The sequence below is a fragment of the Calidris pugnax genome, unplaced genomic scaffold (genome assembly GCF_001431845.1).
Source record: "Calidris pugnax isolate Ruff unplaced genomic scaffold, ASM143184v1 scaffold102, whole genome shotgun sequence".
Classification (NCBI taxonomy): Eukaryota; Metazoa; Chordata; class Aves; order Charadriiformes; family Scolopacidae; genus Calidris; species Calidris pugnax.
In genome coordinates this window covers 5,983,601-5,998,933 of record NW_015090846.1, presented here as the reverse complement: position 1 = coordinate 5,998,933, position 15,333 = coordinate 5,983,601, and the positions used below count along the sequence as shown (strand labels likewise).

Genomic DNA, 15,333 nt, shown 5'->3' with positions numbered 1-15,333 from the left:
CCATGCTCTCTAGCCCCTGTAAACATGCCTTTATCAAGGTTCGTTGACATTAACAGGTTCTCAGCAGCATCAGAAGAACATCGAATAATCCCTCTGAACAGGAAATGACCATGTTTCTACATGCGTTTTTCAACAGGTGATTGAAAACATGTTACTATCTTGCTAAAAGATAAGTAAGATAATTTTATGGTTATATGCATTGAAAGCTTAATTGGACTCTTAAAATACCATAGTTTAAAAAAAAACCCTACCCAAGAGCAAGCAGAATAATCTAAGGGAAATTAGTTCATTTAGACGATAATATTTCTTCCTACTCATTAAGGAAATAATCTTTTTTAAATGGATGAGGCTGTTCACTGTGTTTCAGAGACAGACCCTATAGCATCATACATAAATCAGCTGTGCAAATGTCAGCAGGTCAAGCCAGCACAGGGATGCTCACCAATGACATCCACTGGGGATGGCTCCATCACCACCACCACGGTTGTCACCTAATTCATAGTTAGTGATATGTCACGACCTCAGACCTGTTTTTTTTCTTATCAGGCCCCAGTGCCATGAGGCTGATCTGCTGCAGATCTGCTTTCACACCTCCACTCGATTTCCACGCCGCAATATATTTTCCCTCCACCTCCACCCCAAAACTATGGTCCAGTCCTGAGGATTTTAGCTTTAAAGGCTTGAGCTCTCCATCCTAACAGAAGACCATCACCTGGGAATTACTTGAATCTTGGAACAAATGTGACAGAGAAGACCAAAACCCCTCAGTCTCACTGAGCATGTTGCTTACAAATCTGCACTGCAGCTGATTCCAGGGAGGCACACAGCTCTGCAAGTGGAACTAGAGCAGCTTTTTCAAGACAGCATAGTCTTTCCTTCGATTCAAGAATGATTTCTTCAGGGAATGCTCTCCCAATCACCATCCAACACACAGTCTTCTGCAGACGGGCACAGAAAAGCAGCATTTTCCACTTCCATGGCTGGGAGGTCGAGCCTGAGGGAAACCCCACCTTTTGGAAGCCATGCCACATCCTCTGGAGGCGTGCAACAGGCAAAGCAGCAGGCTGTGATTTGCAGAGCCACGTACCGGCGCTTTTCTACTCACTGGAATTGCTTTAACAGCACCCTCGGTAGAAGAGGAAATTAATATTCCTTTGCTCATCAGCCAACTGTACTTCCCACACAGCTTGAAGGGACCTAGCCTAGCTGGTACATGTAAAATGAATCTGTTTTCAGCTATGACTCGTACCAGCCTGGAAAACCATTCCAGCACTTACTGCTGCTGCTCTATGGAGGTGCCGAGGAATCTGAGCAGGATTTTCCAAAAAAATAAAATATCCTCTCAAACGTGCAATTTGCTGCTCAACACCTTGGAATATACTTTGGTGCAGCAGGGGGTACACAGGAGTGTATACATGTGCTTCAGGGCACCAACATCTTCATCCAAACATAGCTTGTTACAAACACATGCAAATTGAAAGCATTTACTGCAATGAATGATTCACCATTTTCTATTGTTGTAATAGATGTAAACATTTTAGCTACACAAAAGAAGTTAAGAAACTGTCCAATTACATGTCTAATATATTGCAAATTTTGATATAGCAAGAGGTAGTGTTAAATTTAATTAGCATATCCACAAGTTTCAATGTTAAAAAAAGCAAGTGAATACAAATACAAAACACCACCAAAATTGATCATTAAAAAGAAATAATAAAAATCCAAGTTCCCTGGCACTAACTTAAAGAATGACTGAATTAGCAAATTGACTCAAAGAACCCAACCAGTAATAAACTGGGTTTTCTAGGCCAAGCTGCTTCGGACATTTGAGCAAAGGTCTAACATAACGAAACAAGAAAACATACTCTTCTTCTCTCAAACACAGAGAAGCAGGTCTGTGCACAAATTAAGAAATAAGCAGGTATCTATTTGCTGACCGTGTTTATGCATATATCCTTCATCAGAGGAAATACACCCTTTATACCTCACCCACATCCTCCCTCGCGCACCCCTGGCACCCCCTGCTCTGCACCTCAGCTCTCCTCTCAAGCCCAGGCTGACTCGCTGCGCTGCGTTAGTTTTGATTCTATGACAATTAGTGGCATTTTCCAAAGCCTGCGTTAGCGCCGCACGCACGTGCCCGTCGCTGCCCACCGCCCCTGCTGGGTGTCCACACGGATACTCCTCACGCCCCTGCTCCCCTAATTGCAGCTGGCACCGCCGCACAGCGCGCCAGTCCTCCGCTCCCCGGGGAACGGGGAGGATCTCCATGGAAACAGACAGCAGCACTTGTTCTTTTGATAGTATTCTGACATGGCTGTAATAAAACTTCATTTATGACAATACATTACCGTGGTTTCACCACACATTTTTGCAGACAGGAGCTGCCATCGCTGCCATCCATTTACTGTTTTGTCTTCTGAACATCATGCATGTTGCTCCCATGTATGAAGAAATTTTGCTGTGAGAAAATGGATGCATAACCAAAAGAGGACATTTATTGCAGTTTTTTTTTTAAATCAGAGCAGATGATCTGCATTATTTGGTGAGAAATAGGCCAAAAGAATACTAAAGACTAGGCTGATTGCAGAGTGGGTTATTAATACGGCTCCTCCCTCTGAAGGAGACAGGGAATATATGACCCAGAAGCAATTACACACCCAACTTGAGAGCCAAAGACCTATGTTATAGCAAGAGATTTTGCTACTTCCAGATGTACAGAAGGACACCAGAGTAATATGGAGAGAAAAGGGCAAGAGCCTCCTCTTCCTCGGGGGGTGCCTGGCTGGAGCTGGGGGGCACAGTGGAGGCAGTGGCAGGGGCACTCACACGGGCTGCACCAATCACTGCCAGGGTGATGGAGGGAGGGAGAGGCAGCAAGAAAGAATCCAGATGCTGGGGAGGAACTGGAGATGCTTTGATGTAGGACATTTCTATCCAGACAAGGAAGACAGTTACACACCTCTACAACAGCCTCCAACAACAAGGGGAATTCATTACCAGTTTCTTGGCTTTTAAAATATTCCAAACTGGTCACAAACTCAGACACAAACTCAGATGTTCTAAAAGGATGGGTTCCTCACACGGGGCACAGAAGACTGGTCCCCTTGCCACACAAGAGGGGCTGGTGGATACATTCCATAGACAGTCCAGAATTTTATGCAATTCTTGCTGTATAATCTCAGCAAAGACCAGCACTACTTGTGTGCTCATAATTCATTTTCTGCCAGTAGTTCATCCCAGCCGTGCTGTTGGCAGGAGCCAGCTGATACTGGCTGCAAACCAATTAAAGGTGCTGAGGTTTGTTGGCCGGCACCACATGGAAGTTGTCACACAGGGACAACTTCCAGAGCCATAAAGGTGTTGAGAAAGTCCTAGGGACTCAGCAGTACATTTCAAAAAGGAAGGTTACAATAACTGGAAGCTTAACATTCAGAGTTTTAAATACATTCACAGTTTTGACAGGTGATAAAAAAGACAATTTCCTTTTATGTTCATAGGCTTGTAGTAATTAACAGGCTCCTATTCCCAGAGCCCAGGCAGCAGTGGGATAATGGCCTTGTGGTGTAGCTTCCCATCGCCTCTAACAACCTGCAGAGACAGCGAGCACACCAGTACCACACAGTAACTTGCCTCCAGAAGCCAGTCCCTTCCCAGTACCAGATGGGGCACAGCCTGCAGCATCACCTGACACTAACAGGGTCCTGTTGTTTCTAAATCAGCAGCAGCACAGAACAAAACTAAGAGGTTCAACTTGCATTTTATTAGAAGTCTAGAAAATAAATGGTTAAACACCATCACTTCTTCCACGAAAGGACAGCAGTCGTGATCCTTGCAGCCCACACAATGAGCAACAAGACCTTAGCATCTGGGAAAGTATGATATATCTGGAAAGTCTTTTCATTTCTTAAAGGTTCAAGCACTTTTTAACATTAAAAAGAAAACAGTAACTGGTGACAGTACACCAGGAAAAACTGCTTCCTAACACACACCCTCTTTCCATCCTTTTTCCAAGAAAAAAGAAAGCAGGAATGGGGAAAGGAGAGCAAAGAGCAGTTGGAACATACTTCATTAAGGTGTTTCTAACTTATAGCTAGGGGTGTTCAAAAAGGGACTACAGGCACCAGAAAGACAAACTCCCCCCTAGGTTACTCTAGAAGGCATGGATGCAGAAGGATGGTATCACTGGCAGTGTGAGCATGAAGTATACTTTGGAGCAGCAACCTTGGCAGATCATCGCATGTTTTCCTCAAATGCTGTATTTGGCATCTGTATTGGGAAGAGAGGAAGGAAATGCTACTGAAACAAAGACGTGGCAGGCTGAGCCCTTGCATTTTTGGCAGCAGCAACAGCTAAGCAGCTGCCAACACAGCTATAGGCTCAGCTCCCTGGAGCTCAAGTGCCCAGAGGAGGTTTCAGAAAGGAAATCATTGCTCTCCTCTCCCTCCCCCATCACTTCTTTTCCATGAAACACGGTAGACACATGAGAATGGCATAAAATGCAGCAGCAAAGGCCATCATCATCTTCAAAACAGAAGGTGGCAGGTATGCATCAAATGCATTTATCGTATTAGAGGGAAAAGTAAGCAACTGGACTAAGAATTAGGATACTCGCCAAGGTGAACTACCCAGAAGAGAACAAGCTCTAACAGAGGAGGTGCCTGAACATAATAACACCACTTGATCCAGACATTATGCCCCTAGGAATAAGGGGCCTTAAGGGTGAAACAGTGGTCAGGTTCAGTGTGAGAAGCAACTACATTCATTGTGTCAAGTTACAGTGAGGATGGATGTGGGCTCCCGCCCGGTATCTTGTGATTTTTGCACAGCAGAGCTGGCTGCTGAAGCCCATCTCTCTATTTTTATTGCCCAAATTTCATCCAAAGGTATGTTCCATTTTGTTTTCATCTAGCTGGATATAAAGATTTCTTTTTGGCAAAGTACCGCGGATGGACATGGAAACTACATCTCTGATCTAGAAATCGGATACGAGCCCTCACTGCCTCCATGTCCAAAGGAAAACAGATGGGCTGTGTGTACCCTGCCACCTCTGGGATCTCAACTTGAGCATCACCCATCCAGACATGAACTGTATTCAGTTGTACTCTATAGTGACTTAAGCCAACATTCCAAGCAAGCTGTATCAGAAAGCCAACGTCATGACCTATATGGTCCTGGAAATCCTGGTCTCGAGATCTCAGTCCTTTTGCTGTGGACTCTGTCTCATGGGATGCTGAACACAACCACTGGGAACTCCTTGTCTCTGCTGCCCATCCACCATCCAGATTCTGGAGCACAACCCGTTTGTTTTGGATTTGGTAATCAACTTCTAAAGCACATAAAAGGATTATCAATAGTGGGGGGCTGGGGGAAAGGAATTAAAAACATCTTTGCTAACCATCTGTGTTTGAGTAACAGCAAGCTATATGGGCCCAAACATACAGTATTACTCAGAGACCAGTAAGAGGCTGAACTGCCAACAAGATACGAGCTAAAACCCATGTTGTTTAAGAGACTCTACAGCAAAGCTTAGAAATAAACCAGCTCCTGAATACATGATCTGTAATTCAGCATATATTTACATAAACAGGATGCCTATGTCACTGTCCAAACCCAAACATGAACTATTTTCCTTGAACTCCCCTTACTCTTATTCCCCTTCTTATTGGTGCTGACAAAACAGCTCGACTTTCTAGATGTTATTGCAGATGTTTTGTAGATAAATGTATATATTGGCCTTTCTCCGCAGTTCAGATCAAGCATTTGTTTCACCAGACACATAAGGGCTATGGCTTGGATGTTTCTGTTTATCACTTCCTAAATTTCTTTCCCAAAAATATTCCCTCTCCCCATTTCCTCCCACCTGGGCCAATCCTTCTCATTTCTTTTTTTTTTTTTTTCTGGAACAGAGACCATGGGGGTTTGGACTTGCATCCTGCTGACTGAATACAGCCACACCTACTCCTTACATGTGTCCTTCACACACAACATTTCTGTATGAATTCTATCCATTTCACAGAATTTCCAACTTCTGGGGTGTCAGTTAACAGTAAGCTAGATGTTCCGCTCACCTTCCTCACATTTCCTTCCCTACTCTCTCAGAAGAAATGCGTGACCCTCTACTCCTACAGACATCCTTACATACACAGTCCAACGCTACCCATATGTAGATGCACATTGTTCTCTCCTCCACAAACTTACACATTTGAGTTCAAAATGTTCATTGTCCAACTGACTTCGGCATCGCCCACACTAAAGTGTACGTTCTGATGCTTTTCTGAAGGAATACTGTCAAAAATGCACTAACCTTAAGCCATTGAATAGCTGTTTAGATTTATCCAATAAGTAGCAAAAGTCTGTCACTGTTTTCCTCTCTGCTTGAGGAATATCATCTTCAGCTCCTCCTGATGACATGATTTCTTTTAGGGCAAACTCAGTCCTATGAAGAAGAAAATAGCCATATTACTCAAAAATTGAGGGCTATTACGAACTCATCCAGATTAGATGCATGTACAGTTCCATGGGGATGGTAACAAAGAGCATGCAATTCTCCCACAGGTTACTCTTCTCAAGACTCATTAAAAATAACAGCTGAGAATCAAAGCATGGGACTAATTATTGCACAATGCACTAGTTAACAGAGCAAAATTAAAAATAAAAGCGGAACAAGAGTCATAAAATAAAATAACTGAGGACTGTGTTCACAAACACAAAACTGCCAACAAAAGGACTGTCAAACAAGCAGTACGGGGGTTTCACGCTTGGACAAAGAAATCCTCTCTAAATTTGCCTTTCTGCAGAGGTGTTTATCCTGCAGCCGTATTTAGAGAGACCAGCCTCAGTTCTGGTTCCATTTCATTTTCTTCTCTAACTGTTGAAAGCTGAAGCCACTGGTTGCTATTGCTAAAACATAGCAATTTTAGACAGAATGCTAAAAAATACCCTGCTTCCTCTCTACTTCCTCGTGACTGTTTAATTCCATGGCTTGCACTGCCCACAATTATACTTGCAGATCTATTTTTACTGTTCAGATGAGCAAAACGTCATATTGTAATCACCTGAACAAAAAAACAAGATATAACATAGATAATCCTAGTATTGAGTCAGTAAGGGAACAGAAAAGCCTGTAAAGGCAGAGGGGCTTTTAAAATCTTACTTGAAACACACAGATATAAAATGATCCTTTTGATCATCCCAAGGTGAGCTACAGATTTCTCAGCAGCAGCAAGAAAACATTCTCCTCTGGAAATGGCTGCCAGGTTTTTGGCTTTCTGTGCTCTCTAAGAATCGTAGCGCAAGATAAACACACCTCCAACTGGGCAAATGCAGAGCTTTTCCTTCCAGAAACTTCTCTACCGGTTCTGGTAAGCACTTGTGTTAAGCAACAAGTTTCTATTTGTGCAGAGCTCTGTTTGGATGCTATTTGCATAAATAATTACCTACAAGTCCCAGTTCAAGCCAGAAAATGGCAAAGCTGACTCCTTATAGTCATTGGAAAGTACCCTGAAGTATCTGCCATCAATTGTCACAAAAAACCTTCACAATAACCTGACGTCAGAAATACTTCCCTGAACAAACACTTCATGCCTACCAAATGCAGAAGAAATTGGGCGTTTCCCCCAGCTTTGGGGACAAGTTAGTGGGCATACCCTGCCAGCCAACCAGTTCCATCATCTCCCAGTTTAGACAAGATGCAGCTCACGTTCACGTGTCTTTTACACACCTGCAAGCCAGTGCACTAGAGCACTCGTGCAAGGACACAGGGCACACTGCACAAACCACTTGTTGGGAGAGTTCCAGAAAAAGGTAGGAAGTATCTATTCATGGGCAGGGAACCACATATGGGTGCCAGACAGCATAAGAGAGTTCAGAACACACCAACCAGAGGAAAGCTGGGGCAGGAGCCCAGGCAGCAGGACACTAGCACCAGCCTGTGTTTGAAATCTCTCAAGGTACATTCACACAGCACGAAACACACAAGACTGAGTACTTAAAGCCTCACGAATGAAATCAAGGCGAACAGTGAGAGGCAAAACCCAGATGTCAGAAGCAGGCAGGAGGTGGTTCGGGGTATCGGGCAGAGGGACAGTACCCCAGGTCCTGTGTGCTCCGCAGCAGGGGTCACCCAAATCCCACGGCGCGGCCCCCGGCTCTGCCGTGCTCCGCTGGGACCAGGCGCTCTAGGGCAGCGTCAGACGCATTTGCAAAAATTGAGGAGCTTGCTTAAATTGCAAAGTATGTTTCATACAGTCTGTCTAGCATTCCTTTAATTTAAAGTAATTATTTTTTTTTTATGCTACCCTTAAGTTACACTACCCAGGCCCCCCAGCTGCTGCTAAGGTTGCCCAACTGAATGTGTGCTAGCCCCGGCGTGGGGAAGTGAAACCCATGGCAGCTCTCATGGAGGGAGTCCATTAGACCCACCGCAAAGAGATCATTTATGCAATCAATAAAAGACATGCTAGAAAATTCACCGCCTGCCCATCTGGAAAAAAAAACTTTTTTCAGGTTATAGATGATGAAGGTGGATTTTGAAAGCCCACCCCAAGGCCAGGCAGTTCCCCAGGACTCAGCACAATACCCGTTTGTGGAAAGACTGCGTTGGTAAACGTGACAGTTGCACTGCGTATCATTACCCCTACATTTGATATGATTTAAGCAGATGATGACGATCACAAACACGGGATGTCAGTGTCACAGGAAGGTTACCATTGTAAAGGACTATCACCAAACGTGCCCAAACCAGAGATGTGCTTCCATCATTAAGGTGCCGCAGCACAAGCTTTTTGTGTGTGTGTGTCATTGCAAAATTTTTGCAGACCTTCTGTTAAAACTTCTAAGTTTGTTCATGATTTTAATTTCCATTAAAACCAATGCTCAGGAATGGGATGTTGATACAAAAAGACTGAAATACAGCTAATAGTAGTAAAGTAAAAAAACTCATTGCCATGGTTGCTGCCATGAAACCATCCCTACCATTCAGCATTCCAAATATGCCTTTTACCTGCTTCCAATCTGGATTGCCATATGTATTTCATATGATATAAGAGAAAGACTTGCATGTTAGATCCAGAATAAACCACTCAATGCATACTTTCATCAGTATGCTTTGAATTACACCTTCAATGCTTGTTCTAAAATGGGCTTTGAACAGAACTCTCTATGGCAAACTTGAAAAACTCTACCCTGCATCACCATCTGTAGAACCTGGACCTGCCAGCTTTGCAGACAGGCTTAGCCTAACACCATTGTTTGACAAACATTTTGATGGTATTCCTCTGCTCAACCTTAAGCACCTAAACAGTAAGACAGACGCAGAAATTAATCTCATTATCTACTGATGGTTGAAGAGGGAGGGAGGTGACCAGAAAACACTTGATCTAAGACATGAGAACAAACAGAGAAGACTCTGGGTGCTTATGAAAAGCTATTTCATCAGTACACAAACAGCTAAATCACAGTTAAAAGTAGAATGAAACGAAACCTTAGCTATCCACACAATTAAAAAACTATCTCTGTTCTTAATGACCCGAAGATGCACACACAGTTGCCAGTGGGACAGAACAGACACAGCAGACAGAACACCTCTGGGAGGACAGAATGAGTAGCTCCAAATAATCAGCTTTGGACAGTGACAATGGATGAGCTCAAGTTTCACTCTCTTGCGGGATAATTAAAGGCACTTTTGGGCTCTGCCACGTATTGCACTCAGAAAACAGGAGTATTTACACTGGATACTCTAAACTCTACTAAACTCTAAACTATCCAGTGTATTTACACATGTACACGGTACAATGGAAAGTCGTATTGAAAATCCTTTATGGTTATACTTTAAAAGCGAGTATAAGTCCTGCTCAGAATGGACTGGTTTCTTACTCACTACATGTCAATTTCTCTTCATGGTAATTATAAAAAGACACCATACAGAAAATACATTCTAAAAATATTCAGACTGAATCCCATTATGGGCAAAAAGAGCCTTCCCTCTACAAAAAAAAAAAAAAAAAAAAAAAAAAAAAAAGCGTGCTAATAAAAAGGACTCTTCATAATGAAAAGGGAATTCCTGAAGAACACAAGGCCAAGCCTGCGTGCAGTTTTGGAGTAACCCCTCACTTGTGCAGCATCCCAGAGCAGAGCCGACAAAAAAAAAAAAAAAAAAAAAAAAAGAAATAAGGGGTTAAACCAAGAAAGAACTAAAAGCAGTGAAGAATTAAGCAGAGTAGCAATAAGCACGACAATTTCCCCCTGTGAGGTATCTTTAGAAAAGCTGCCAGAAGGTAATTCTTTTACAGATCTCAAATTCAAAGAAACATTTTGGTTTCAGACACGAGCAGGCGCTGCTGCAATTTAAACCCAGGTTTCACTCAGCCACAGCACACGCCTGAATGTGAAGGAAAGATGGGAAGATGGAAAGAAAAAGGCCGAGAGGAGCCATTGAATGAGAGGTGAAGCTGGCTCTTCCAGCTGACAGAGAAGGAGAATAAAATTAGTTATCTCATGCACTGTTTTTGGCTTATCATGCTCCGGAGGGGGTGGTATTTGGTGCTGTACAAAGGAAGAACTACTACCATGAGCAGCTCGGGAAGGGAGGAGGTCTCCCCTGCACTGAAGGCTGTGCTGTAATGCAGCAGCCTCACAGACAGAAGGAATTATTATTAGAAACAGCAAGTGGGCACAGCAAAGGGAGGAATATAGCTACTGACATCGCCCCTTCCTCAGGGACTGCTCAGCTCCACAGGAAAAATATAAATAAATTGCAACTAGTAGCACATCCATGATGTGGAGACCTTTCTCTTTGATACTAGGAGCCTGCAAATCTGTGCTCCTCTTCTGCAACCAGAGAGCTCTCCCAGCTCTGACAGCCCAGCTGTACCACACATATCACTTAATTTTCTGTTCTTGGGCTTTTTACTTTCTTTCATGCAAAAGAAACTGTTGGGCTGTTTTGCATGACTTTTTTTTTTTTTCTTTCTTCTTTTTCCTTGAGGACCACATGTTAAAAAAATGATCTCCAGAGTCTGCAAAAGGAGACACTGAAACGCTGGTTTAAAAGACTGTTAAAATAAGTCAGAAAATGGTGACTTCCAGCAGACCTTATTATTCTCTCAAAGATTTTGCCAACTCCTCAGGCCATACAAGGCAGAAAAATTGTGCTAGCCAAGCACTGCGCTTGGCGTGCCAGGTTCTTTCCAATGCACCCTCAGAACACATAATTCCAGGTTTGCTTAGTACAAGACATGCATAGATTTTACAAATTCATCCCATCACTGTACCTGGGGCAAAGGAGCATCCCAGAGATGGCAAGACTATGCAGAGCAGATGGGGCTGAAGGGCAGCAGGAGGAGGGGTATGGGAAGGGGTGGAAGTTTCATGATGCTAGTCAGTATTTTTAAAGTTATGTGTCACTTACATCACACACGTTTCCACTTCCCTGTGGTTTGCCGTCTTTGGCTAAGGTTTTCCAGGCTCAGCTGGAAGGGAAAAAGAGCGCTGAAGTCACCAGCAGGCACTGCTCACTGGCCCTGTGCTCAGCAGGACTCAGGCGTGTAGAGAAGGCACGCTTTGTGAGCGGTGCAGGAACACTCTGGTCCGAGGGAATGAGGCTGACAGTGAGAGTCAAGCACAGATGTGTGAAATACCTGCACTACCTGCACATCTCCACAGCCACATTCATTACTGGGCCAGGATGACTATAACCTGCCGTGCAGTTGCCTGGTAGGAGGAGGTGGTCATAACTTCCCACCTGACACTTAGAAGGAAGTAAAACCTCGCTGCACAGAAGATTTAGCGATGCTGTAACTGTCTGGAGTGCTGTACCCAGGCGGGAGTCAGGGGTGTGGGGACTGTGCAGTAAGGACAGGTAGAATCAGGGGCAGTTTCCCAGAGCAGGGCTGGCTGGACACGGCACCGAGACCTCCTGACAGAGCATTTATAGGTACAACTCTGCTGTCTCTAAGCCATCGCTGCTGCTCAGTTGTGGAATCCACAGTGTCTCCTGCCTTCCAGTCAAGCCGGACAGCCTCATCACACGAGTATTTAGAGGATAAAAGCTGTGGAAAAAAGCAGTGCTTTATCTCCCTCGCCTAAATGGTCAATTGAAGGAACAACCAGCGTTAGACTTAAAACTCTCATCTTGTAGGACCAGAGGCAAACAATCTCATTACAAAGACTTAGCGGCACTTTTGTTCTGTCTGGTATTTTACCAAGGAAATCAGAGCCCGTAGTACTGAGCCAGGAGTACAGAGCACAGATACTCTATGCACATGATACACAAACTGTCTTTCTTACTTCAAAACTAGAAGAATTGAGTCTTAACTCTTTAGACATGTATACTTTAAACTAATCCTTTCCAAAAAAATCATATTATTTTGTAAGTTTACGCATGAGCACATCTTCCAAAAGCAACTCTTCAGAAAAATCAGAAGGTCACTCATTGTGGCATTAACAGGTGACTTACACGCGCTCTCCATGGCGTTCCAAAGAGAAACACTGTATGTTAAACATTCACACTATGCCCAAGAACAAATTTATTACAATGCAGAGAACTGATCAATGTGACCCGGTGAAGCTTCTTGGCTAAAATTAGAATGAGAATGTGTATTTTATTTCAGGCTCCAGTTGTTTTCATTACTGAGCCTTCAGCTCTGTCCCTTAAACAGCCCATACCCACCTCCCGAACAGGGCAGCAGAGGCACCTCTAACAGGGCAATCCAGGGTGGAAAATGCTGGGGATGGGGATAGGAGGGGGAGGAAAAACATACTCTCTTTTGAAGGAATACTCTTGGTTTTTTCACCCACCCACCTGCAGACAGCAAACTGCAAACCAAGCAGTGAACTAGGGTGGGTTGACTACATTGAAGAACCTTTAGCTTGAGAATCAGAACTCTCTGTTGGAATGCAATGATGTAATACAGAACAATAAACTGCTCTATCAGCTCCAAGTCCTAAATGCTTGCTGATTTGGAGTTTTATTGCTTCCATCAAATACAATTGGCTCAGGATTTACAGTTGAGGCTCTGATTAATGTTAAAATTCTGGAGTTAAGTGGGAAGCACGTTCTTAGACACATGAACTGATGGCAGAGGTAAGTGCTGGCTGCATCCTGATCCACAGCTTCATGGATGGTTTTACCATTTTAATCAGGATATCACAGCACAGAAATATAAACTCTGCTTTTCAGATGCTTCCCACTCCTTACTTAGAGAAGCAAGTGGTAACCAAAAAAGCAAAAGCAAACATACTTTCTACATCTATCTTGATACAGGAATTTCCCCCAACTAAGACATTATTAGAACTGCTCTCTGCAGAAACCAGTGATGGAAAACACGTTCCAATCTACCAAGATTTTTAAAATCTCAAACCCCGAGTCAAAGAGACCGGGTCTCTTTTCAGTTTTCAAGCTGACACATCTCCTACAGCATCATTGCCAAAAGGGGACGTGATAAAAAGCCAGATGCCCAGTTGGTATCTATTTCTTATCCACAAATTAATAGCACAGAAAAAGCTAAATCTTGATCACTCATACCCAAAGCCAAGTACCATCATGTCTGAAGTCTCTACTGAGAAACATCTGATCTTGCCTTCGTCAAGCAAGACGCTTACCTTCTTTCCTACAGACTGCCACACTTGTCTCTGGGGTTTTCTTTCAAAGCTACACCGCACTTTTGGGGAAAACCATCTGTGTGTTTCCATGTAACCTGCTCAGAGTGCGGGTTTGCACAGAGCCTTGGACAATGCAAAATTAATTCGAGCTCACATCCATTCCTCTCACCAGAATACCTAATTCTCTATTGAAAGACACTGTCCTGAAGTTCCTGAGACACCACTCAGGTCTATTCACGAAACATTGAAATATATAAGTAACAACCCCATACACATGGGCTTGTAGGCACCAAAAGCTTCACAGGCTGCTTCCCTACAAGAGGGAAGAGAAAGGAGCAGTTATATGTCAGACCATTTCTTTACGAAATATACTGGCGAAAAAAAGGATTTCTTTATTATTCCAAGGTTTTTAGTAAAAGTTGGAACCAAACACAGACATTTCTCATCCCCAACTACTGTTCACCTCGGGGCACGTCTGCAGTGCAGCGGCTGCAGCTCCTCCTGAGGTACCAAGCTCCTTGCACAGCAGGAGGCTGCAGGAGGCATCTGGGCACGGGCTGCCAGGCCACTGCTGGGCACGGCGGGGTCTGAGCCCCGGGGGACAGCAGGACCCAGGTCTGGATCAAAGAACAGCCAGATCATGTCTGTGCCAGCTCTGCTCCCTGCTGTATAAACATGCACATGGAACACACAGAGAAAAGGACTTGGGCAGAGCCCAGGCTAAGAGACATTTTTTGTTTGCACACCATAATAAAATGAACTTACAGTGTAACTTCAGAAAGAGAAACAAATAGCTGTTTTATTTAGCTGATAATGCTGGACAAATGGTGTTCTCTCTGCCTGGATGTTTGCTTATTTCAAAAGGGCACTAAGGAGAAATGCAGCATGAACCAGGAGGGCGAAAAACTTCTATTTTGTAAACATTACCATGTGGCTAACTGAAAATCACCTGCAAAAGCAACTAGTTCTACTCCAATTGGGAATTCGCCAAGAAAGTGTTTTTCCTACTAAAATATACCAATTTTACAGCTAACTTGCAGAAGTAAAAGATTTTAAGCAAGAGTCAAAAGAGTTTGAATATCGAGGATGTAGCATCAGTCCAACTATTTTAGCTTCAAATAAGTACTTAGTCTATAGAATCAGTCTTTTCATTTGGTTTACAAGTCTTGAAAAATCCTTTTAGCACTTAAAGCACACCTGTCTGTATCCAGAACTGCAGCTTCAGCATCTTTTCTCCCCAAACAACGTGGAGCTGCTCATTAACATCATACCACGGAGACGGTGTTGTCCCTTTCTGCCTTCTACACGGAGACCATCTGAGCCACATCTTACCAGCAGACTCTTCTAAATTCACTATGGGCGACCCATTTTAAATACGAGAGATGTGATATCACCATGGGATGTATGTGGCCTTTTTCAATTACCTTTATAACACAAAACTTTTGCTTCTCTTCTTTATGTTTCTGCCATTGGCAATTTGTTCCACCTTTGTCCATTCTGCGCCCTCTGTGATCCCTCTTTCACTGCGGTTCATGACCTTTTGTGTATAGGATGAACGAAGGGCAAAGGCTAAAAATGTCATCACAGTTGGGCCTCTGCTCTTCTACTGACTTAACTACTTCACTGCTAAAAATGAGCTCAAGCTCAAAGTCAGACTGAGGTAGAGTTTCTGGGTCATCAGAGTCCAGGAATCCCCAGAAGATGGTTCGGAAGCGATGTGGAAGAGGATGC

General features: G+C 43.6%; 1 protein-coding gene across 1 annotated transcript in view; it reads right to left on the bottom strand.

Moving 5' to 3' along the window:
* The window catches only part of SCAI (suppressor of cancer cell invasion), a 32,409-nt gene extending 24,123 nt beyond the window's left edge, over positions 1 to 8,286 (bottom strand). Inside the window, exons 1-2 of the mRNA XM_014942946.1 lie at positions 8,093 to 8,286; positions 6,308 to 6,439 (exon numbers count right to left, since the gene is read on the bottom strand). Coding sequence (XP_014798432.1) covers positions 6,308 to 6,414 — 107 coding nt within the window. The 5' untranslated portion in view covers positions 6,415 to 6,439; positions 8,093 to 8,286. The remainder of the gene's footprint in view (positions 1 to 6,307; positions 6,440 to 8,092) is intronic.
* Between the last annotated feature and the right edge of the window lie 7,047 nt (positions 8,287 to 15,333).